The sequence below is a fragment of the Dryobates pubescens genome, chromosome 25 (genome assembly GCF_014839835.1).
Source record: "Dryobates pubescens isolate bDryPub1 chromosome 25, bDryPub1.pri, whole genome shotgun sequence".
In the NCBI taxonomy this organism is placed as follows: Eukaryota; Metazoa; Chordata; class Aves; order Piciformes; family Picidae; genus Dryobates; species Dryobates pubescens.
The window spans coordinates 4,019,510-4,044,735 of NC_071636.1; the positions used below are offsets into that span (position 1 = coordinate 4,019,510).

A 25,226-nucleotide genomic window follows, 5' to 3' on the forward strand; every position below is an offset into this window, starting at 1 on the left:
ATCCATAGGTAGAAGCATTTGCTTTTGGCTTTACAGGAGCCAGTCATGCACTAGTGCTCAGGGTGGGTTAAACACAGCCCTCTGTGAAAATGGAGAGACAAACCAGATCTCATGGCTGCATGTGGCAGAGTAACCTGCTGTTGCCTGGGGAGGGAAGATGTCCATGCAGGAGACATCCCTGTGCAGGTGTGACCCTGGGGACATGTGGGCACATCCTTACATCTCCATAACAGAGCAGAAAGGTGGGAGGCAGAAGTTGTGGTGTTTGTTCTGTGGTGCCACAGCGCTGTTTTCAGCAGCTCAGAAGATCCAACAAGATGAAGCTAAACCACAGCTCTCCACCAAGGTAAAAAACCCCAAACTCACAGGAGTCCAGCAGCTGGCCTGGAGAAGTTCCACATGGGGTCTCTAGGAAAAACCATGTGAAGGCAGAGAGCCCTTGAGAGCAGACAAAGCTGCTGCTCCTGCAAACTAGCACCAAGGGAGGGCTACTTTAATAGGAAACAAGCAGGTACGAGAGAAAAGGTCTGGGACAGTTACAGTAATTTGTTGCAGATGGTGCAAGACCCTGACTCTACTAACAAGAAGCCTGACCAGTAGAAACCTCTCCCATACAACCTTGCTCCTGTTTCAACTCCACTGTGTTTTCGTTTCTCTCTTTTTTTTTCTTCTCTTCTTTTCTTTCTCCTGCTTACAGTTTGCTTCCTCAGGGCTTTTTACTATCTGGCTCCTTTGGTTTCTGATCTAGTGGCCTTTCTCAGTTCCTGTACCAACAGCTTTAGTCGTACACCCCTCCTGCCTTTGAGGTGAGCTCCCCACACCCTTGCCAAGCACCCACCATCGCCTCACCTGCTCCATTCACTACCACTACCACCTGCATCTGTCTCTGTCCTCACCATCACCTGGCAAGAGGGGCCAGTGGGGGGTCTCCATCACCCACAGATACTCTGCACACACACCCTTCTCAGCCCAGCATCAGGCCAGGGCACAAGGGACAGCATCCTGTACTTCTCATGGTGAGGTTGTACCCTCCCTAGATCACCATGGGGAAAGCCAGGCTGAGGTACACACACCATTAGCCTTCTGTATCCAGCATATCTAGTCTCTAACACAGACTTAGATTTTACTTGTCAGCCTCATTACCTAGTAAGTGATACTCAGTGCTCTGCATAAGACCTGTCTGTATTCAAGCTCTGATTCAGTTTGGATGAGTGGTGTAAATTAAGACCTGCTTTCTGGTACATTCAGTGTTTAGTGCTGGAATATCCCCAGATTAGGATTTTACTTGCAGGCATTTGCTTTGTCACTTCACACTATGTCCTCCAATTGCAGCAGTATGGTGACCCCAACCCTGCTCACATCAACTTTCTGGTATGAGGATCAAGCCCACTAGCACTGCAGAAAGTTGTCTCCAACATACTGACATAAATTATTATTACACAGTAGCAAAAGAGTTTCCAAGCACCTAGCTTCCCCAGAACAGAGGCACAGAACCAGTCAGGTAGTTTATGGGTTTTAGGGATTGTTTTGCAAGGCTGACTGTTTCTGACAAAATGGGAGATGAGATTCTCTGCTTTAGCTGGGCATAAATGGAAGCTTTCATCTGTTAGAATTCGCTCTTGCACACTTCTAGTCTGCACTTTACCAAGGACTGTCAACAAGGTGCCAGGGCCACGAGGATGATCAGAGGGCTAGAGCACCTCTCCTATGGAGACAGAGAGTTGGGGCTGTTCAGTCTGGAGAAGAGAAGGCTCCAAGGAGACCTTTTTGTGGCCTTCCAGTATCTTAAGGGGGCCTACAAGAAAGCTGGGGAGGGACTTTTTAGGGTGTCAGGTAGTGATAGGACTAAGGGGAATGGAACAAAAATAGAAATGGGTAGATTCATATTGGATGTTAGGAAGAAATTCTTCACCATGAGGGTGGTGAGACACTGGCACAGGTTGCCCAGGGAGGTGGTAGAAGCCTCATCCCTGGAGGTTTTTAAGGCCAGGCTGGATGTGGCTCTGAACAACCTGATGTAGTGTGAGGTGTCCCTGCCCACAGCAAGGGAGTTAGAATGAGATGATCCTTGAGCTCCATTCCATCCCTGACAATTCTGTGATTCTGTAAGCACATAATATCACAGTATCACAGTATAACCAAGGTTGGAAGAGACCCCAAGGATCATCAAGTCCAACCTGTCCCAACAGACCCCACAACTAGACCATTATGTATAAAATAGGCCATAAGCAAAATCCCCCACACCTGAGCCTAGCACAGGAGTGGATGTGCACCTCAATCTTGTGCCTGATCTGACCCCCACTGCTGTTCGTCATTATCTGACTGGCGGCAGGGTTGGCCATTACTGAGAGTAGAGAAGGAGTGTGGAGCAGACTTGCAAGTGAAGAGGGCTGCTTCTCTGAAAGGAGAGCTCTGTGGTTTCAGTGCAATAGCAACAGGGGCACTAGCAGTTTAGAAAATGCTGCACTGTCAGCAGAGAGCTGCAGCCTGTGTGGCCACAGCCACCAGCCTCTGAAGTCACCTAGAGCAGCTCCAACCCTTATCTTACACAAGGGATCCCAGCTCCAGCTCACAAAGAGGTTACATGCCATTTGCACCTCCTTCAGACTCACCCTTTCTGCAAAGAGCAGATATACCTTCCTGGAATACCCAGTGCACGGGGGTACCAAGTTATCCAGTTTTATGGGACCACTTCATCAGATGTGTCTCATGCTGCTGGTGTTTGTCCTCCCTTTGCATCCCCAGACATTCCTGAGCCCCTGCCCAGGGCAGAGACCACAACTCTGCCCCAGCCTTACTGCATACATCTACCCCAAATCTGCACAGCTAAGTTCTGTGGTCTCTGATTCATGCATTGGACAGGCAGGGACCCAAATGCAGTGCCCTATTAATACTACTGTATTTTTATATATATATATACACACTATATATAATTTTCTGAATATATATAAAAAAATCATACTCATCCCTTGTAAAGTGGTTAACCAAGGACACAGATCTGCCACACTGGAGCCTAGGTGCTTATGCCATTTGCTAGAAGAAGTGTCTTTAATATCCAAGTGTCCACATTTTCGTGTGGCAGCTTCACCTCTGGAAACTCGTTTCACCTTTATGCTGATATTTACCTTAACCTCTTCAACTCTCCCTCTGCCTTTCCCCTTTCTTGCCCTGCTCTAAAATGATCCAAAGCTTCTTCAGTCCATGTAGCTCTGCATCCCCCTGCTCTCTCAGTGAAAGTCCCCATAATAACTTCAGGTCCAGGCTATCAATCCTTTTCCATGCAGAAAAGGCTGCAACAAGAGATTTGCCATCATTCAGGTTTCCAGTACAAGCTGGCTGGTTTTATCCTACGTTGAGCTACAAAGCAGCTGGAGCACCCACTGGGCAATGGCAGCATCTTCCCTTCCATTTCAGTGCTGCCCCTGTCCTGCACAAGGTGCAAGCACTTCCATCACTGCAGCCCATCCAGAGTGTCCTTATTCTCACCAGGTAGTGCCCTCGATCCAATTCAGGGACCAAACCTCTGGAGAACATTTCTCCTGTGGGTCTAGTTTGTGTACACATTTTCACTAAGCTGCAGCTTAAATGTGCAATTATAGCAGAAATAACAGATCTGAAGATTTAACATTTGTGGAAGTGATAGTCAGGTTTTCAAGGAACACATTAGCATGTCAGGAGCAGCCACAGAACCAACTGATTACTTTGTGTAGAGCAATTTCCTAATGCTGCACAAACAGGGATGAAACCAGAGGGTTTCTGGTACATCTAATAAACCATAGTGCAGCTGCTCATGCCAGGCTGGCTGTCCTGGCTCTAGGGGAAGGAACAGGTCTAAGGTACAAGCGAGGTTCTCTTTGGTAAGTCTGGTGCAAAACCCACGTGGGGTCTGGTGGGCCCACGCCTGGCCCCACCCCGCCTCTGCTCCTGGCAGCACATTCTCCAGAGAAGCCTCCCTAGCAGTGGCTGTGCAGGCAGCTCTGTCCTGCCTACCTGCCTGCTTGCTCCACCTGGCCAGCAGAGAGACCTGCTCAGGCATCCCTATTATTTCTGGCATTTGCTTTCAGCTGTGTTTGTTCTTTTTGGTTTGTTTCTCCCCGCAGAGGGGACATCTGCGAGCTGCAAACAGCAGAGAAACACAGTTTAGGAGTCACAGAGTCCCAGGCAGGCAAGATGCTCCTCTGTGAGACCACCTGAGCAATTTATCACTCAAATTGTGTGATTTGCATTCCTTGCTCACTAAAAAGCCTCACGGCAGCAAGCAAGGCTGAGCCTGCGGCTAGCTGGGGAGTTACACCTGTCCCCAGTCCCGTCATCCCTCCTTCATCTCATCACAGCACCTTTCACCTCCATTTCAGCTGCATCCCGCAGGAGCTCCCTCTGAACATCAGCTGCTACTAACAGCGCTCTCCTCTCCCTCCTCCACAGGATGACATGCACAGGGTCATCGACCAGCAGCTGATGGACAAACACCCGAAGGAATGGAGCCAGCTTGCTTATTCCTTCTCCAGTGGCTACGGCGCCAAGCGGAGTGCCAGACCCTGCCCCGTGGCCAGGCCGGGGGCGCAGGGGGACGAGCCTGCTGGGGCAGAAGGGAACCGTCTCTTTTCCTTTTTCAAGAAAAATTAATTTGAAAAAGAGAAACCTCTCCAGCAGTTCCTGCTTCGAGATGGGGAGTGGGGCAGCTGCCCAGCTTGCTGAGGGACCCAAGTCTGATCCAATAAGAAAAAAAAGAAGGGGGCAAAGGAGTTAACCTTTCAGACTCTGCACTATTTACACCGCACCTGGTCTGAACCAAATGTTTACATGAACTGGAGATGTGCAAACTGACAATGTGATACTAGCAGAAAGAAACTTTTCCTATTCTTTAAGCGAAGTGATAAACTTCAGGGTATATTTTAGGAGCTCTGGCAAAGTCCAGTTTCTGCTGTGAAGAACAGTCTGATTGTATTAAAAGCATTCTCATGCTGGAGAAGGAAATCAGCAGCCCTGAGACAAAGCAATGCAAGGGATTGAGAACGGCCATCATAGTGAGCACAGGAGGAAGAAGGCGGCTGAATGCAAGAGGAGAGAGGGGAGCTGTACCGCTCTCCGGTCCTGGCAGCTTCATCCATCCCACTGAGATGGGAGTTGCTCTGGCCCCAGCACTGCCATGTTTTGCCAAGTGTAGCATTCTATGTGGTGGAAGTTGAGTCCTCACTGCAGATCCTGCCTGGGCACCATCTCCCCTGCAGCTCTGCGTAGCTGCTCACCCCTCGCTGGGAATCCAGGCTCCTCGCAGATCTGGGCAGTGTAAAGTGGCTGATGTTACTGTCTTCTTTAGCTCCCTCCTGTTACAGAGATAAGAGTTGCAGAATCTGTAGTGGCACAGAATGCTAAGGATTTCTCCCCAGGAGACTGACCATCTACAACAGATTACAAACTGGATGAGAGTTGTGGATGTTCAGTCCTGGAGCACCTACTGTCCATCCAACGGCCAAAGGTAGTTGTGGAGCTTCCGCAAGTCACACACCTTCCCCCAAAACCACGTACCCCTGCAGAACAGAGAAAGAAACCTGTCATTTTCACTGGCATACTGAAAGCCTAACAGTTCACTGAAAGCCCAACTTTGATGCTGGATGGGCACACTTGATCCTCAGAAAGCATGCAGGCATCTACCTTCACTAAAGCCAAAGGCAATTAGTGTATCTACAAAGCTCTGGAAATTCTGCAGCTTTCTCTGCCCCAGTCACATTAGCTATGGCCTGATGAAAATGATGAGTATTTGTCCCTTCCTGTGGGTTTCTTTACTACTCAGCCCTTTGGCGAGCAGGCAGCCACATCTCCTTTTGACTGAAGATGATCAGAGCCTGCTTTGCTGCAAGCATGACTTGATCAACAGGAAGGAATGTAGCGTATTTGCTGTATGCACACAGTGGTGCTGGAAATCCTGCAATACTTAAATAGGGACCTTCCCTATGCACTGGATGGGCACCTTACAGCTCTTCTCTTTAACACAGTCTACCATCATAAACCAGCAAGGAGCACCAGCCTAGGCTCAGAGATGTCCTGCTGTCATGCAATTTCCACACATTCTCCAGCTCATAATAACCCACAGGCCGTAATTTGTTTTCCCATTGCTTTAAAGAGACTACCACCTACACTGTCCCACAGGAAACAGAGCTAGGTACACATTCAGCTCTGCCCTGCTCAGCAACTTAGGTGCTAAAACACCATCCTACAGGAAGCTGCTATTCTCTGCTCACTATTTACAGTAACAAACTTTCTGCTAGAATTAGGTATCAAACACCTTCTTCGAAGAAGCAGGTAAGAGATTGGTGGCTTGAGTTTATTATTACTCAACTTATCTATATGATACAACATCCATAATACCTCAGTATAAATATCCTTTTTGCCTACAAAGATTTGAGCATTCCCATATTTCCTTGTTAGCATGAAACTACCACACTGGTATGAAATCATCTTGCACTGAGGTAGCTCCATGTTGCAAGGAGCAGAGTACTCATTGGGATTGAAAATGATGGTAAAAAGCTGAGCAGTGAAGCCCGTTGACCTGAAAGCAATGAAACTTGGGCTGCAGATCCTGCTCCAGGAAATAGCTGGGTGAAGCACCACCAATACAGTTTGATGGTGCTTACAGGGAAAGGAGTCTAGAGTCGAGCAGGCAAGGAAGGAAACTGAACCTTGACCTCTCCTTTCTTGGCAATGCTCAGCTGTTGAGTATCTGCTTGTACCTGCCTGTGCAAGTGAGGGAAAGAGACAGTGCAGTCCCAAGCACACTCCCAGGATGGCAAGACCTCATCCCCCCATCTCACCTGTGTTGTGACCCTCAATAGTGCAGACATGAGGCACATGCTCAGCATCCCCTGCTGCCAGGACTCAGTTACACCCATCTGCATTAGCACTGATACCTGCAAAATGAGGTGTGGGTTCATGGATGCCAGCGATACCTGTGAACATTTGTCCTATATGCTGTTTGAAAGCAATGCTCTGCTTATTGTGGGAGAGCCATCTGAACATCTTGGTCCTTGCACACCTCTATTCTGCTGTCAGTTGTCACTTCCTAAACCCAAACAGCTCTCTTCAAGCCACATGCCCAGCTGTGTGGGTCTCTACCCCCATGAAGATGTATGGATGAACACATGTATGGATGCAATCCTAAGGCACGGGCCTTAAGTTACCCAATGAAGATGCAGTAATGAGATGAAGAAAGGTGCCTTCTGCTTCAAGTTTGCTGAAAGTGACTCATTCAGTTGCAGGGGTAGGCAACTGAAATGCACAGCACTTCATTTAAGGAGGAACCTACCTTAATCCCATTCCAATTTTATTTATTTAAATAGTGGTGGAAGAGATTGCAAGAGGAAAGTCAGCATGTTCTAAGGTGCCAGTCGGGTATGGTTTCTTAAAACTAGCCCCTCAACCCTAAAGACTTGGTTGCACTACTAAACCCAATTCTCTTGTTTCTGGGTTTAATGAACTGGACAACACACCAAAGGAGACCTCCTTGTGCTGAGCTGCTACTCAACAGGAACAGAAACTGCCTTAACATAGCAGCTAGGTTTTGTTGTTTTGTCTTTGAAAACCTCATCAATGCTCCTTTACTCTCATTTGCAATGTTGTGTTTTAACAAGGTCCCAACTACTTTACCTTGAGCTGTCATTAAAACACTCCATCTCCATCCTGTCATGGCCAGGAGCCTGGAATCATCCTTGCAGTGCTGGATTAGAAGACACTCCACTTGTAATACTTCATGCTTCCAGGACACACATAGCATAAAGGACACCATTGGCTCCAGTGAACAAGATGGAAGAAGCACTTTAGTCCAGCAGGTACTCAGGATCCCAGAGCAGATGTAAGGAATGGGATCAGCAGCTCTAAAGACACCACTCACCCTTGCTTTTGAGATAGTGGTAAATAAACCAGTAGTGCTGCACAGTCACTGTTCAAATATTGCACAGGAGATGCCTGCTGAGATTAAGGTTACAAAGAACGTTCCCACAGTTAAGTAAGAGGCGACTCTTCAGGCAAATGTTTGTTATGCTAGCCTAAGGGGAAAGGGATCCATCTCCCTTTAGTGAATGCTGCAGGGGAAGCGACTGTAAACAAGAAGTAACTAACAAGTGCGTGCAAGGGAAAGGCAAGTCAGTAGCACTTTATCCTCATACAAACACAGATCAGCAACTTGCCCTTGAGATGAACAATAGATCAATAAATGGCAACAGGATCGTTTTGCACAGAGAAGCAAGAAGTGAGGTTAGAGGTAGTGCTGCACGCACAAGGACCTGAGAGCTGCGTGCCCTTGTCTGGCTTAGAAAGGTAAATTCCAGCTATGCCTCTACATCAGGCAAACCCCACTCAGCTAGAAGAGAGAGATTGTTTTAACCAAAAAGCCAAGAAAGGAGGTGCCTGGGTGCTGCAGCAATGATTCCCTTAGACTGAGAGGGGAAAAGCACACAGCAGGGACAAGCAGAAAGAATGTATCTATAGATATGTACATATACCACAGTGCTGTAATTTTTGTATGTAGCAGTAATGTAAATAAATGTATGGTTTTTATAAGATACCTATTACAAAAGTCTATAAAGGCATATTTTTAGTAAAAAAGATGCTGTACTTCTTTTGTAAATAGTTCTCTTCAGAATAAACCAGATCATTTATACGACACCGTCTGGGCTCTCAACTCTGCTCATCTTGCCTAGCTGCAGAACAGCCTCATGTTTTGAACTGCCATCTTAACAGCACCTTTAGTACTTCATCTTCCAAATGCAGCTACATAAAGCACTTGCATGTGATCAGGAGAGAATGGCTCTGGAGAAAGAACATGTGCAGCTTTTGTACCTCCAGCCACTAAGGAAAATACAAAAGGCAAGCTTGTAAATCTTCACCTTCCAGCCATCTGCTTTATTTTCTGGCCTTTATACAGAGGGATGTTCCAACTTCAGCGAGGTTAGGCACAAAACACAGATGGCCCTGAAACACCTCCAGCTTGCGCCAGCTGTAGTTCAGACCATCTACAGGTCCTCGGGATTTCCCTCTACACAGTCATACCAGAATGACACTGACAGAAGAAAGCTTCCCACAGCAAGCTTTGATCACACTTCTCCAGAAGCGAGGACTTGCCTTCAAGAGCCTGTGCACCAAGGGCAGGCAGGGGAAAGGGAACACCAAGGGCAACGAGCACAGCCAACGGCTGCATAGTTCCTGCTCAGAAGGACAAACCTTCATTTCCTGGGAAAGGAGACTCCAGATGCTTTTTAATGAGCTCAGGGTCTAACCCTTGCTGCCTGTGAGGAGAAGCTTTCAAAGCCAGCTCAAACACTGTGTTGAACAGAAAGACAAGAGATTATAGCGACATCATGAACATCTCACCTTCATGCAGAAATAAGGCTACCAGTTCCAGCTTATGCTTTTATTCACACTGAAAACTAGAATAGCAGCTAAGCATTTGAAAGCATTAACTGTGGCCTTGCCAAGATCCCCTCCCAGAAAAAAAAAACCCAAACCTCTACATAGAACAGAAGAGCTAACCCCTGGCTTGCCACCCTCCACCTCCAGATGCTGGACAGCAGAGGAAACACAGCCTCAAAAGAGATTTGGCAGCTTGTAACCTTTATTTTTAGTTTTTTTAAAATTATTTAAAAAGCATAATTAGAAACTTTCATTACAGAAATAATCCTAGCAAACCAGTTAGACATTCCATTGCTCAACATTTAGGAAACTTCACATCAGCACCACTAGCGACACAGTCCCCCACCCCTTCCAATTGAATAGTCAGTGGCAAGCGCAGAGGTTGTAGAGGCTTCTCTCCAGCCAGCTCTAGGGGAAAATAGTAGTAAAAAGTCCTGCTTTAAAGCCAGGAAATTGGACACCTGGATTGGCAATGTCCAAACCGTGGCCACAAAGACCTGGACTCAAAGAGGACCAATCTTCCCATACAAGAGAACACTCCAGGCTTGGGTGCACCATTTCCTCATTTTATTGCATCATTTCCAGTAAATTCAGACATTGTTCTTTACTTCTGCCTGTATAAAGTTACCCCCTCCTAGATCTGCACGCGCTCTACCACCAGAGTCCCAAAGTAACACAGCTGGGCCTTGAGTAATCTGAGAGTGGTAACCATCACAGCACAGCATCATTGCAACGGGAAGGCTTTGAGGACTGACCCAGCCTCCTCCTTGGGCACACGCCGCATTCGACATCAGCAAGCAGACAGGATGGACCGGTGGGACTTCAGCCACCACTTTCTGTAGCCGCTCAAGCCTTACAATGATCAGAGCTCACGCCAGCAGTATCATCCCAGCTCATTCTTGTTCTTGGGTTACCAATGAAAGATATGTGAAGAAAAGAGATGGGTGAAGGCAGCTGGATACATCCTCCCAGCACCTGAACTGATTAAAACCCCACGTGTTGCACATTCATTGTTTGCATTTCTTTAAAAAGTCTTTCAAGTGATTGATTGTGATGTGATTGTATCATCAGGGCTCTTGCCACAAGCCGTAACACCTAAAAAAATGCAGGCAAAATAAGTGACTAAAATTTAGCCTCTCCTGTGGGAAGGGGAGGAAGGGAGAGAAGTGGGCTGATTCAAAGCTCATGGACACTGGTGAATCACATCCTACCCATCTAAGGCCAGTGATTCCATAGGGCCACTAACTGACCAGCTGAGTACGACCACCTTCATGGACATACCCTCCATGCCTTTTAGTAACTTTAAGGAAAATTTCTCTTTTTAATTATTATTTCGGCAATTATTCAGGTGCTGAGCGTGTACTTTCAGCCCAGACATTTGATAATTTTAGTTACACACACACACATACACTCTCCACCTTTAACTACATCTACTCAGGCTGGTGAACTGAACCCTCGTCTTCCCAGACAGGCCAACAAGGGCCAGGAAAACGTTGCAGAGCATAAGACCAGTTTGTTTCCAAGGGTCATCCTCCACCACCACATAACCCAAGCAAGCAGGCTTTCCATTTCTTTACATCAAATGGCAGTCCTCCTTTTTAACAGAAGAATTCTGGGAATGATCCTGCAGCAGCTTTCATATTCAACCATCGATCCAGAACAGCTCCATTGATTTTCATGCCTTTTCTCTCTCAAAAACAAAAGCTTTGCCACCAAAGTTCACATTCAAGTTCAAATCACCTATTTGTGGACAGGGCAATGAGGAGAAGTTTGGGTTTTTTTTGGCAGAGTCACATGGTTTTTTTGTTGATCTCAAAAGAAATGGACCCTTGCTTAGGACCCTGGTAGAACCAGAAGCAGAGGGCAAAGGAGTTAAATTTTGCCTCTTTCTTTCTTTCTTTTTTTTTTTTTTTTTTTTACAAAAAAAAAGTTTTATCCAAATAAATCTCACTTCTGCAGGTCAGTTTGGTTTTCAGTATCTTGATACAAACTAAAGAAGAGCACAGGTACAGCTGGGCTGCAACACAGGAAGGTGAAACACATGGACCCAGCCACAAATCTGGATCATGGCAAACTGAAATCCGAGGCGCCAGCAGCAGCACCAGCTGCCAGCCCAGGGACTGGTGAAGTGAAACCCCGGGCTCCAGCAGCAACACCTGCAATCCTGGTACCTAGAAAGACAAAGCTCAAGCCCCAGTAAAAGCCTGGAACTCCAGGTGAAGCCATAGGTCCCAGGGGCACCAGTTGCCAGCCTGGAACCCAACAGAAATGAAGCTGGAGGCCCCAGGAAGCAGCTGCTGCCAGCCTGGGGCCAACTCGAATTAAGAACTTGGAACTCTTTCTTTAAAAAGATGAACTCTGCAGTCCATGATTGGTTGACATTAAGAAGGCATAAGCCAAAGCGACAACAGGGAGGCGAGGCTGGTTAAAGCAATATACATTATATACAAACTCTTGGGTTAATTAGTCCACTTGGTAGGCAACGTCCTTCTTGTCTACAAGGCGCACTGGAATGAGCAGGGGAGGAGAGAGGGGCAAGATTCCATCCGATACCTTCTTGGCACTGCAGTGGTAAGGTGCCAGCGCCTCTTGATAGAAAACATGGAGAAAAAATAATCTTTAAATAACGGCACAAAACTGAGAAAGTCCTCCCAAAGCCTGCCCCAGTGGAATTGCCCGAGTCTAGCTGGAGGGGCTGATCTGTCTGAGAGCAGAGTCTCTGCAGCAGGGAAACGGCATTAGCAGCACCGCTTCTTCCTTTTACTGTTCTTCGTTAGCTTCACCACATCGTTCTGTTGCTGCTGTTGCTGCTTTGCTAAGTTTTCTTTCTTTGCTCGCAGAACTAGCTCTGTAATGCAATTAAACATCTGCAAGAGAAACAGGCAAGTTCAGACCACCCAGGAACTCAGGCTAGCTTATGCGGGATGCTTGCTCAAAATAGGCCCATTTGAAACAACTCCACTTTTATTTCAGAGGTCTTCCCAAACCCACTACGGGCCAAGCAGAAACCCAGAGCCCTTCCCAACCCCCTCCCCAGCTGAATCAGTAATACCTCTATCCCCTTTCCCAAACCAGTGCATAAAACAGGTCAGTTTGGCATCTGAGGCCAGGAGTGAAAACTGAGCAGCCCTATCTTCTAGACCATTCTCCCTAAAGACAAGTCCTTCCTGAGACCACGCCTAGTATGTCAGCACTGCAAAGCCAGTGAAAACGCAACGTGGGCTCCTTCGTTCCACTTCCCCACCTCTTCCAAGCAGTTGGATGTCTCTTTTTGACATTTTACCTACTCACTCGCAGCTTGCACAAAGCATTTTATCTTTCCTCCTCAACAAGAAGAAAGTAATTGTTATTTTTGCCTCAAACCACTACCCCCAAATCATTTTATCTACACTCTCCTGTGTATTACGTTACCTCTTCCACATTAATATTTTCTTTGGCGCTGGTCTCAAACAATTGGATCTCCATCTGCCCAGCAAATTTATAGGCATCTTCTGTCTCTACCACTTTCCGCTCTGGGTCATCATTCTTATTCCCCACTAGAAAAGGAAAGGGAAAAAATAATTCTCAGTTTGGTGCTTCATCAAATTAGCCTACTAAATGAGCTGATGTCACTCTCTGATTAGAAACTTACCTAGTATCCGGCAGACATCATCACAGTTCTGATTAATTTCATGCAACCACCGTTTTACATTCACAAAAGATTCTGCACTCGTTACATCGTAGACAACAATGACCCCATGTGTTCCTCTGTAATACCTATGGAGCAGGAAAAGGCAGCAACTGTTAGCTCAAGCTATGTGTCACTTCCTCAGCTCTTTTCACTTGGCTTCTACACCATTCATAACAAATCCCCAAGTTGCAGCAATCAAGTGCCCATATTTTCTTTCCACTGGGAGGTACTTAATTCTTTTACAACAGCTAGATCACATGATTTCTCTAACCCTAACGAGTTTCCTGCTCATTTAGTCTAGACAAGCAGGTTTCAAAGTCCAAATAACGCTGTTTACTTCCTTGTTCAGGTTCTCAGACCTTCAAAGATGGACACTGCCTTCCAGCTATGTGAGCAAAAGGCAGCGGTGCCCCCAGTACATCCTCAGACCCGGCTGGGCTGTGAACCTTTGCACTGCACAAGTCATATCAACTCTTTGCAGTCATTTTGTTATCTGTGAAAGATAACTTCGCAGGCTCAAATTTCAGCAGGTCCAAATATACTCAACCTTCAGTCACAGTTCTCTGGAGCTCACAAAAAAACTTCTGTCTTGTTGAATGACTGTGTTCTGATCACACCTTCCTACTCAACAGATCGACTCCATATGTGCATTCAACGCGTTCTGCTACCTTGAGCCATTAAAAATAAGCTTCGTTTCAGTTTATGCCCATTAGTGTTGGGCAACCAGCACCTCTGAAAAATTGTGAGCAATTCTGACATGCAGAAATAACACATGAGTTCAAGTTCCAACATCATCACCTGCACGAGCCTTCCAAAGGCAGACATCAGAACGCTCTTGCAAGAAAATCAAAAAAGTAAGTTCCACCTTCTCAGTTTTCAGCCACAGGGCTACCAGGTTGTCTTCCCTACTGCAAATTAGGCAGGGAGTTGAAACACCTGACAGTGAGGACTTTGCCAGCATCCAGTTTTTGTGTAGCTCAATTCTTTCAGTTCCTCCTCTTTCTTATGATCAAGTTTTTTAATAAAACAAATTCCAGAATCCAGCACACCAAAGCCAGGGATTTTCCCTGCAATTATGGCAGCATTTCTAGACCTTGATCTCTTACTACAAGCATCTCTTGCAGCACTCTCCCTTCCACTGCACTTTAGAGACATGATCACTCTGATCCACTTTGATAATTTATTCCAACTCAGAGAACACACCTCTGAACTTCAAAGCCTTTTACTCTAATTTAAAGGTGCTACCTTTTGGGAGACATCAATGCTGCACCTCTGCCACTGATGCACTTGACCAAGTCACTACCTCTTCCCTGCCTTTAGCCTCACTATCCCTTCTACAAGAGAATACATTTATGAACCATCAACACTATAAACCATGCCTTTATAAACCATCAACATTATAAACCATGCCTTTATAAACCATCAACATTATAAACCATGCCTTTATAAACCATCAACATTATAAACCATGCCTTTATAAACCATCAACAAGCTTCCACAGACAGGCACAGATGACAGAGTGCACACATCTCCCTCCACCCCTTTCCTCTCATGATCACTTTGCAGTGATAGCCACTGATACTCCTCTCCAATATGATCTATGCTTTACAGAAGCAGGAGAGCCTGCCTTCAGAAGACAAATACTCAGTTTTACCAGTAATTTATGCTGTACCTTCACTTTCCTTGGCAAGAACTAACCCAGGTAAGAATGACTCACTCCTAGGCCATTAGAAATCCTGCACTTTCATATATTCTAATCCATCACAATCAGTTCCTTTAACAGCTTTAGAACTTGCTACAGCATTGCATTTCTGCTTTACTGTGTTGCAAGCTCAACTTTGTTTCATAACTTAGAACCTTTAGAGGAAAAAGTATTCCACAGCCTGAATCTAGAGGCTGCAAAAATAACCCATCCTCTCCCGACACTAACAGGTACTGCACGCTGGTTTTGATGGATAGCTTTGTGTGCTGGCATCAGAAAAAGAAAGATCTCTGATCCCATACACACACTAGATTTCTCTGCATCTGAACAATAAACTCATTATCTTCAAACTCTCCCCTGCCACCTAAGTCTTTTAATTCAGCCCCCCCCAGGCTGACCTACCGCTTCTTCCCCAACACTAAGCATTACATTTGTGAAGACACCACTCAGCCTTTAGAGAAACACAGTGGTTCAGCTACACCTACACAGAGCTGCTTCACTCTGCTGTGCACACCATAAACCATGCCTGGTATCCCAGTCATCCAAACCAGAGGACATGATAGAGCATCCTGCTGCTCCTACCTTGCCCACGCACCTAGGTTTTCTTCTAAGCAAAGCATATGATGTCGGGGAGTAGAATAACATGCACCCTGCACAGACAGATCCCACTCCTGACACGTCGTCAGCACAGTTGTTGCTTGCTCCTAGCTAGAGATGAGGACTGTGGGCTGGACCATGCAGTACAGGCCATTATGGCATTCAAAACTCTGCAGGAGCTGGGAGCTCCTGCCACAGAGCACTAATATTGTCAACCACCTCATCAGAAATGCCTTCCTTTGTGGAAGACAGCAATCCCTAACTCCTGCTGAGTTCCTATCAGCACACACTGCTTCTATTTTTGGAAGGGAGAATTGTTTGGCATATCATTCTAGAAAGGTTGCCAGCCTTTCATCTAAATTGTCACTTTCTCCACTGGCTGACAAGCTGTTATCAGCCAGAGAGATAAGACCATGACTACCTTTGATTCTCTAACTCTTCAGCCCCTTAATACACATTTTTCTCAAAAAGCTAGTCATGCTATTTTCTGTCACTTGTTAGAGACAGCTTTGTGTTCTAGATAACTTGATAAGTTTAACAAGTACAGCAAAGATTCTCCAACCTCAAGTGCAGGACAGTACCAGAAAAACAAAATGCAGCTCGTCCAAACATCACCTTTCAGAATGATGCAGTGCAGAGCACTGCTTTTATAACAAGTTGTAGGCTCTGGCGAGTGGAGAACAGATGGGGCTTATGGCATTCAGGGAGGAGTAGGTGTAAGTTTTGTGCTTTTGGCAACTGAGAGGTAGTCAAGGCTTTGACACCAGGGAAAGGATGCCTTATCTTCTCCCATCCACATTTTAGGGAAGAGGGAGGCCACAGAAATGAGAGCAGAAGAGAAATTAACTTCTCAATCTCATCATCCTATTGAAAGACTGAAGATAGCTGTCCTTTATATCGCAGGTACACTCTGCCACATACCCTCAAAAGCCAGTACCTGCTACTACTCCTAGTGATAGAGACTCATGAAATACATGGAGGTGGGGGGAAGGAAGAAAAGAAGTTATGTAACAGTTTCTCATATTTAGAATGTCCATGAAAATATCCTGTTGCAGTGAGAGACAAGCAAACCTGACCTGTATATGCCCTTGGATGCTTGGCAGCTATATTCCTTATGGCTGGAAATGTTACGCTACATCACTTAGCTTTGGTGTGGAAAAGGCTTAGAATGCCAATTTTAAGTTGAAATAAACACAGTACCACTGTAGCTGTTTATTCTACCTACAGAATTATACTTAAAGAGGCTGAAAAACTTAAGCTTACTGCCTTTAAGACATTACCTATTAATACCACAGGCTTGATACAGAATATATTCAGAAGTGGCTAACCAAAATCCTCATGTCCTTCAACCACCTGCACTCTCCCCTTGCATCCCCAAAGCTCACCCTTCCAAGCAGAAGGGAGCCTTGTGCCATTCACTGTGGTACTCCCCACTACAAGATACCAACAAGGAAGTTCTCAGATTTCCTCTACTAAATGCTTCCCGAGATTAGCACCTGGAGTTCGAAGAACTGGTTTCATGAAGCATGACAGTAGCTAAGCCAGATTTAGGAGAGACAGAGTATTACTGACTGCATTAGTTCCAGAAAAAAAGGTAACTGCCCAACTTTAAAGACAAGTAATAGGTGAAATTCTGCATCTTTGTTAATATTTCACTGCTTTGTAGTGTACATTTCCTTGGTTTTCAGTCCTCTAGAATTCTAACCAACCCCAGAGACCTCTAATAATCTGGTTTCATACCAATGGTTCTCAGGTTCCTGGAAGCACACCTGTTGTCACAGGTCAGTTGACCATCATATCTGGTTCACAAGATGCAGCATTTTATCATCTGAAAAAGTTTATCCCTCTCTTGAGCACATCATTGCACACAAATGCATGGCAGCAAGTCCCTCTGCTATCACTATTCATCCCGAGCTATCATATGACAGCTATTATGCAAAGCTCAAATCTTAACCCCAGTCCTGCATTGGGACAAAGCAATCCTACCAGCAAGAGCAAATCAAGTACAGGAACTGGTTGTTCATGCATCTTAAGCATTACTGCTAATACAGCTGAGTCCTGACATGCTACTTCTCTGGTGAATTTAAATCCAATTCAGAGTTTGGATGACGTTCCTTGCCAGCCAAGTTCACACAACTTGGCCTCTCCTCCCACTAGGCACCGGCTATCCCAGTATTTCCACATTTAATGGACAGTAAAAGCAGCTGCTGTCTTTTAGATCTCCCAGTCTGAAGTTCTGATCTACTTTATGCTTCCCCAGTTTCTGCAGAATACTCCAGATCAACTTGATTTCTGTTAACAGTTTTATTCTGCTCTTTGGCTTCTGCAGCTGTAGTGAAGTAAAAGCAAAACAGAACAACCTTTTCATGTCTCCCACTTTGCCACTATTAACTTCCTACCAGCTGTACCACTCTGCAGTTCTAGCTCTCCACAGCAGCACTTCCAACCTGTGACTATTATTGCCAGATGGGTTCTAATTTCAGGCTTGCTCGCCAGGCTTGGCTCAACATCAATCTGAACTCTACCTTTAACTGTAAAGGGAGTTCCTGGCCCACAGTAATACTGAAGGAACACCTTTTTATATCCTTAACCTCAATCTAAACTTCAAACTAGTCCAAGGGTAGACAAAGACTACTGCACTCTGTTGACAGTGCACTTGCAACTCCACCCATTGATCTGGTGGCCAAACCCTTTCGTAAATACCAGCACAGTAACTTCATTTGTCACTCAGATCAGAATAAGCAAAGCAGTTGCAGCATTATTTTACCAATAAAAATAAAAGACAGAACTACTTCTAAAATCCAGATCCTGTTATCTCCTGTTTTTATAGCTGATATCTTTACATCCAGAGCGCCTCTTGAAAAATACCAGTGAACGCTTGGCAGTCACAGCCAGCTGAGCCAGCAGCAAGGCAATGACACATAACCAGCATTCCCAAAGTGTTTTCCTCAACACTTGAAGTCACTTGGGCTTGGGAACTTCCTTGCTTAAACCTGCACAAAATTCAAATCTTTCTTCCCCATAGAAGATTCTGTAACTAGAGTTAAGGCTGAAGAACAGGGATCTTCACTCTCTCCTTAGAGTAAAATACACCTCCCTTTGGAACACAACTACACAAAAGGAAGTAGCAGCAAAGTTCAAACAGGTCTTGGAACAAATAACCTCAAACCATTTCAGTTTGTCCATTTTACATGTTAATCAAAGAGAAAAAAACCATACATCAAACACTACTAGAAGTCCAATCTGCAGCTATTGCTGTTGACAATAGGACACCTCCTTTCCTGGTATTCCCTGTCCCATGGCTTTCTGAGCAAGCTGGCACCAGCCCTACGAACCAACGCTCACTAACGCAGCCCCGAGTCGTGTCAGGGAATCTGAAAACAGGAAGGCCATTTGCTGACTCAGCACTAATTGGGCACTCTGTGACCGGCCTGTGCACACAGCTGATGGGAGCCACAGCGCTGCATTGCTGCCTCCCCACCACCACTTCCTGCCCCAAGCTGCCTGCAGCACTGAAACAAGAAGTGATGTCACACACAGGAACCCTACAAGAGGCAACTGAGTTTTTTCAAGCTAAACACTTAAGAAACAATGGAAGTAATCCAGTGATATCCGTAGAGGAGCACAGAGGAAAGGGGAGGTGCATGCATCAGGGTCACCTCTGCCATTTCTGGCTGTTTAGACGTAACACAGATGTAACAAATCTCTCTATTTTTATGTCTAAGTTAATCCATCAACTGAAAACAATCCTCCTCTCGAAGGAGAGCCAAAAGAGAAGTCAGTCAGGAAAGACTAAGTGAAACTCTTTTCAAGAATTTTTTGCCAATACCCAAAGGAAACAAAAGTTTCATTTCCAGAGTGTATTTCTTCCTCTCCCCTAGTGCCACAGTGAGCAGTCCCACCTTCACTGCAATGAGTTTACAAACACATGCTATTCTTAGTTCCCAGCACTGCAGCTCTGGGTGTGGTTTCTCCAAGAACAGGAAAAGCTGTGCACACGCTGTTCAAGAGGACAATGAGCACAAAACTGAACTGGAACCAAGGAAAAGGTTAACTTCACGTGGGCGTCCGCTTCAGCAGAGCTCCACACAAAGCCAGCTGATAAAAAGCACTGTTCCTGAAAGACAACCAAGCATCGGAAATCCTAGTCCTCAGTCTCAAGCTTTTCTGGGTTATATGACGCTGACAAGGGCTGTGCACTCTGTACTTCTGCAGTACCTTCCATCAGAGGATGACTTTCTTGGACAGGTTTCAGAGATGAGTTTTCTACTATAGGCAGAATAGCAAAATAACTCCATTTCTACGGCTTGGAAACCAGCGGCAGAGAATGAGACCAAGCCACCATGGAAATGCACAGAAGAGGAAGGAAACCTGAAATCCCATTCCTTAACCTAGCCATGCTATCAACACTGCTAACAGTTCCAAAGCAACTAAGTCCCACTTGGCAGACCCCAAAGTTATCATAAGCTAGTCACTGCAACATCAAAACCTCTAAACCATAACTCTTAAGCTACAAGATCCATTCACAGACCTACAGATCACAAAGCCCAGCGCTACTCACGTCGATGTAATAGTCCGGAAGCGCTCCTGTCCGGCTGTGTCCCAGATCTGTAGCTTCACCTTCTCTCCATTGATCTCAACTGTCCGGATTTTGAAATCCACTCCAATTGTGGTAATGTAGCTGCCTGAAGGGAATATGTGGATAAGTGAAAACCTAAGACTTGTTTATTTTGGATGTCCCAAAGCACACTTCCGAATGCCGTTTGGCAGCTGCTCTCAGGCTGGACAGGGGAACAAGGTTCCCCTTATCTGCTTATTGTTTAAAATGTCCTATCAGGTCAGGCTGATCTGCATACTTTTATCTGCAGTGAACAGCTTCTTTCCAGCCATAAAACCAGTTCTTCCATACCATTCTTAACATTTAAAACTCAGTGTTACAAAACGAAAGTATTCTTCTCTTGCAGTGGTAAGCACCCAAATATCTCAAGTACTGGACAGTGAAAGTCTCCAGGCTAAGCTTTGCTTTAAATGCTCGTGCAACCATTTAATTTGAATGCAGACTAACAGTTTCCTCCCAATAAATCAGTTATGTCACAAATGTAAGTGGTTTAACCACAATATTCAATCAATTTAAATCCCAAATGGGTAATGGGAAGTCTGCACAACACAGCATAAAAAACTAAAGCTATTTTTGGAACCATGTCAGTGTTTAAATACTGTGGAACTTCCAGTCACAAGTGAAGATCAGACAGGATGGCTTGTATAAGCTTATACCAGGAGAAGCAAAGCTAGAAACATAATGTATCCTAGTGCAGCTGTCAGTGGGCAAATGCAGAGTGACTCCTTGCCAACCAGCAGCACAGGAGCAGACCTTGCCCATTTCACTTACTGAAGTAAACAAAACACTCACCTGAGAATGTATTATCTGCAAAACGCAACAGCAAACTGCTCTTGCCCACACCTATGACAAAAAAAAAAGACAGCAAGATCTTTGAACACAGTCATCTTGGGTGTCAGGTAACATCATTTCTTCTATCCATTGCATTTTGACTCTAGCTAGGACAATTTTTCAGCAGATAATTTAGTACCATCCACATTGGCTACCCGTCTCAGTACTCCCCTTGAAGATGTGGCCAAGCACTTTGCAGTCACTCTAAGACCTGGTATGCTCCTTGTAGCAGTACAGATTTTTTATCTCCCCTCCTTCCTCCAGCCCTCAGCAAACTCTCAAACAGTAGCTTTTGAACTATGGTCAGTTCTAAGAGGTCATAAAGCTAAACACAAGTTTATAATCAGTAGCCTGTGTTTGCTAAGGGAAGATCTAAAAATTAGTATATGGTGCTAATTAACAAGCACTCCAAACCCTGCTCTAAACTACTCTATTGAATTCCACTTGCACATCACATCTAACACCACTGCCTATCTCCCATTCATTACAGCAGTGGAATTTGGACTACTTTGACAATCAGACTAGGGTTTGATGCTATAAAGCTTGTGCTATCGGGGCAATGGTTTAACAGCAACCTAAACCAAACAGTGGAGTAGGGAACCATTGTTCTGTACTGCTATCCAAAACAAGCTTGTCCCCCACCCAACGAGAACCTTTCTCATGTCGCACCTTCAGCCAAAATGTTCCACGAAACATTTCTCTAAGTGCTTTGAGCACCACTTCATTCAGGTTTGCCTTAAGTGACTCTTTGCACCCTGATCACACCCTGTTACCGCAAAGCATTTTGCACAGTGCTTCAGACAAGAATCAGGAGAAGCTGATTTCCTGCAGAGCCAACCAAGGGAATCTGGGAACGGGAATGCCTCAAAGTTGTTATCTCTGCATAGCATCTCCGCTGCTAATGTCCCTCCTCTCCCTTCTGGACAGGAAAAGAAGTCTGCCATGGCACGAGGAGGAAATCCAACCTCACCAGCATGATCATCTATTAAATCTTTTCAGGTAGAAGTTATTTAAGCTAATTGTTTTGATGATGTATAACACACAAGCTCTTCTTAACAGATCTGTGCAAAGACTATACAGAACTCCAGCAGTTCTCAGCTGCTGGCATGTGAAGATAGCTACCAGGCAAAAAAGAAAAGCTAAAAAAGAAAGAACCCCAAAACACCCCTGCATGATTCCAGTAAGCTAGATTTCATTTGCAAAGTGTTCAAATCACCAGACATCTAGAGAAGCCATGCTTGCTTCTCATGAAGTATTACAGTGCTTAAAAAATAGATGTAATTAAAATTAAAAGCCACAAAGTTGCAAGGTGCCTGCACTGAACACCTCTGAGCTCAGAAAAAGTAGCAGAGGTGTTCCTGAACATAGGACTGGTTAGTTAGTGAGAGCTAAAGCTCTGCAAAATACTAGTCAGGTCAGGAAAAAGGAAAAAAAAAGGTTTCAGCAAGCACCATGCTTCTTGATCAACAGCCTCAGCCTCCAGCTTAGTAATAAGAAAGTAGATGCTGGAACCCACAGACTTGTCAGACCACACCACCTTCTCAAAACGTCAGCCAGCTTCTGGCTACGCTGCAGAGCCTCATGGGCTGCACATGATCACTGCTTTGTCAGGCTGGCCACCGCTGCACAGCCATGGTCTTGTCATACTGCTCTCAGCACTGGGCAGCTCTGCAGATGAGAATCCTCCTAAACTCAGGAAGTTCTACATGCTCCCGATGACAACCATCTCACTAAACAAACACTGCCTCTGACCCACACTGTTCATGTAATAGAGCAACCACACTCTTCACGACCCTCCACTTCCTACACAGAGCTATTTTGAAGAGGCGAAAAGAGAAGGCTGGCAGGGCCTCTTTGCTTGTTAAAGACAGCAGAATGAAACAAAATTTTACAAAGGCCTACTGGCTTTGCAATATCAAAACACATCTTTGTGCCTTATCAGTTAACAAACCCCACATCTTAGAATGAATTAAAGCAGCACACACACCCATCATCTGTATCATTTTTAAATATTTGGCACAGCTGAGATCAGCAGAAGCAGCTTTTCAAGATGACCTGTTCTAAAAACACACAAACCTACTACCCTCTTGACATATTTGCATACAGGGGAAAGCAGATGAGACATAATCATCTTAGCCAGTATCAGTCCACTTCCTACTGCAAGGAATAAGCATCAATAAACCAGGCAAACAAACTGTTTTTGTGGGAGCAGGGACAAAGCCTTACGGTCGGGGCTAGCAAAAACAAAATGGAAAATCAATACTCCAGCTATATATTGAGGTTTAATTACAACAACAGAGAACCACAGGCAGCTCAACAGTTCTCACAAGACTTTTTCCCTCTCCCTAGACACAGCTAAGGAATTTAATTTCATTGTTCTGAAAGAGCAGAAGTCTGCCTCAGAGTTTTCACCAGCCTGGTTATCTTGCCTGAACAGTTTTGAAACTCATCAGCAAGCACCAACAGTTACTGCTTTACTCAGAATGCAGCATTTGGCTTTAATAATCCATAGGCTCTTGAGAGTGCCTTGGCTTTTAGGCTGTTTTGAAGCAGTTACTCTTTCTCCCTCTCTCTACATCATGCAGCATGGAGACACAGTTTAGCATAGAATAAAATATTTTTACATACAGCTAAATCTACTGGAGGTGACAACTGCCAACACCATGCAACATTACACTTTCACCCAAGAACCATGCCTCGCTGCATGCTGGAACCTGCTGCCTTATGGACCACACCTCTGTTAAAAAAAGAGGGTGGATGCCATCTTCTCCAGCTTATGGAAACTAAACTGCAAGCTGCTGGAGTGTTACCAACACTGACCTGGACTGAAAGCACGAATCATAGAATCACCCCAGACCCAATTCTTATGTACCTAGGCTAAAGGACCAGACATGGGCTGAGTTCACAAGCTTGTCTTCCTGAAGCTTCTGAAACTGCTGCAGAAGTATGTACAGGTCTGAGTTCAAAAATCTGTAATTAACCTTTATCCACAACTATTCTAGATATTTGCATCCTATGCCATAACTCTCCAAAGCTACCAGCTTTTCAAAGACTGACTCTTAAAAAGTGACAAACTGGAGAACTGACACTTCAGGTTGAAACATGTAAAAGAGTCTTAAGGAATAATTAAGATAATGAGGCATATTAAAGCATAGTAGTTGCCGCACTGGAAACAGTGGTCCCTAGGGCTGAGGACTAGCCAGCCCTTTCCATCGACGCCTGACACTGCCTGTCAGAGAAGGGAATTCCCTCCTCATCCCAGTAAGAGATTAGTGGGTGCTCTCAGAACGTGAGGCTGCGAAGGCTGATGCTGGCAGGAATGCCGCTGCGGTCCGCACCGATACGTGCCTAATCTTCCTGTTCCTAAACCGAGCCAAGCTGTTTTCCATAATATCCTGTGGTAGCCAGTTCCGCAGGTTCATCAGATAAAACCTTCTGCAGAGCGAGCAAAGGCGCTCTCTCATTCAAAGCGGGTGGGTCCCCGGCGACCCGCCCGGGCAGAGCCCAGCGCCGCCGCACCGACAGCACAGCCCCGACGACGGCCACGACGGCCCCGCAGGTGCCCCGGGAGAGGGCCGCCCTCCCCTCCTTCCCCCGCTCCGCCCGGCCCAGCCCTGCCGCTGCCATCCTCAGGCCCCTCACGGCCCGGGCGGAGGCGAGGGGCGGCCACCCCGCCAGCGGCCTACCCCCACCCCCGGGCCGCGCCGCCAGCCCTCACCGCTGTCGCCGATGATGAGCAGCTTGAAGAGGTGATCGTAGTCCCTGGCCATGGCCGGGGCGGCGGGAGCGGCCGCGGGCGGCAAAGCGAACGGGGAGGGGGGGAGGGGGCGGCGGCGGCGGCGGCTGCGGGCCGGATCCACTTCCCGAACAAACAGCCGGAACTGACAGCGCCGCCGCCGCGCCTGCGCGCCCCCGCCGCCGCCGCCCGCGCCGCCAGCTGCGCCCGCGCGTCACTGCGCCTGCGCCCAGCCCGCGCCCCGCCCGCCTCGCGCCTGCGCTGGAAGTGCGGCGCCCTCCGCCTCCGCCGCGCGGCGCTCGCGGCCCACGCCTGCGCAGAAGGAGCGGCGGGGTCAGGGCGTCGCGCGGCTGGGCAGCCATGGCAGAGCTGTGAGGGACGGGTTACGATGGGGCTGTCGCTGTTCCTTCCCCTCCACTGCTAACTCTGCTTGCCCCTGCGCTGAGCCGCCGCCAAGCAGGCAGCGGTGTGTCCACCTCAGCTCCCATAGGCGCTCGCATGAGGCCGGAAGACCTGGCAGGAAGGGAGGCTGTCCCCAGGAAAGCACCAAAGGCGTGAAGGAGGCGCGGCGGTGTCAGGCGCTATTGGCCCAACTCCTGAGAACTCTCAGGAGCAGACCACGATGGCTAGGAACGTGATTTGCTTCTTCAAGAAGATGCCCATGCAC

At 46.3% G+C, this 25,226-nt stretch overlaps 2 protein-coding genes across 3 annotated transcripts in view; one reads left to right on the top strand and one right to left on the bottom strand.

Annotated features, from left to right (window-relative positions):
• BICDL1 (BICD family like cargo adaptor 1) overlaps positions 1-8,640 on the top strand; it is a 52,562-nt gene extending 43,922 nt beyond the window's left edge. The window contains exons 10-11 of one of the 2 annotated variants that reach the window (XR_008462882.1): positions 698-806; positions 4,426-4,532. Coding sequence is in view for 1 of the 2 variants with exons in the window: in XM_054173300.1 (XP_054029275.1) it covers positions 4,426-4,626 (201 nt within the window). In the remaining variant the exon portion in view is untranslated. Of the gene's footprint in view, positions 1-697; positions 807-4,425 lie in introns of both variants that reach the window. The other variant, XM_054173300.1, reaches the window with a different exon arrangement.
• Positions 8,641-9,364: 724 nt separating this feature from the next.
• Positions 9,365-24,740, bottom strand: RAB35 (RAB35, member RAS oncogene family). Its single transcript, XM_054173301.1, has 6 exons — positions 24,542-24,740; positions 20,785-20,835; positions 19,936-20,059; positions 13,037-13,161; positions 12,817-12,941; positions 9,365-12,272 (listed from the first exon to the last, which is right to left on the bottom strand). The coding sequence occupies exons 1-6, from the start codon at positions 24,591-24,593 to the stop codon at positions 12,144-12,146; spliced, it is 606 nt and encodes a 201-aa protein (XP_054029276.1). The 5' UTR covers positions 24,594-24,740; the 3' UTR covers positions 9,365-12,143.
• Positions 24,741-25,226: the final 486 nt, after the last annotated feature.

What these genes read in the sequence shown, in the direction of transcription:
- RAB35 (XM_054173301.1), bottom strand. Translation starts at nt 24,593, where the DNA reads ATGGCCAGGGACTACGATCACCTCTTCAAGCTGCTCATCATCGGCGAC. An exon ending in GCTCATCATCGGCGACAGCG is followed by an intron (nt 20,836 to 24,541) that starts GTGAGGGCTGGC and finishes TTTTTGTCATAG; the next exon opens with GTGTGGGCAAGAGCAGTTTG. An exon ending in TTCCGGACTATTACATCGAC is followed by an intron (nt 13,162 to 19,935) that starts GTGAGTAGCGCT and finishes CCTGCTCCATAG; the next exon opens with GTATTACAGAGGAACACATG.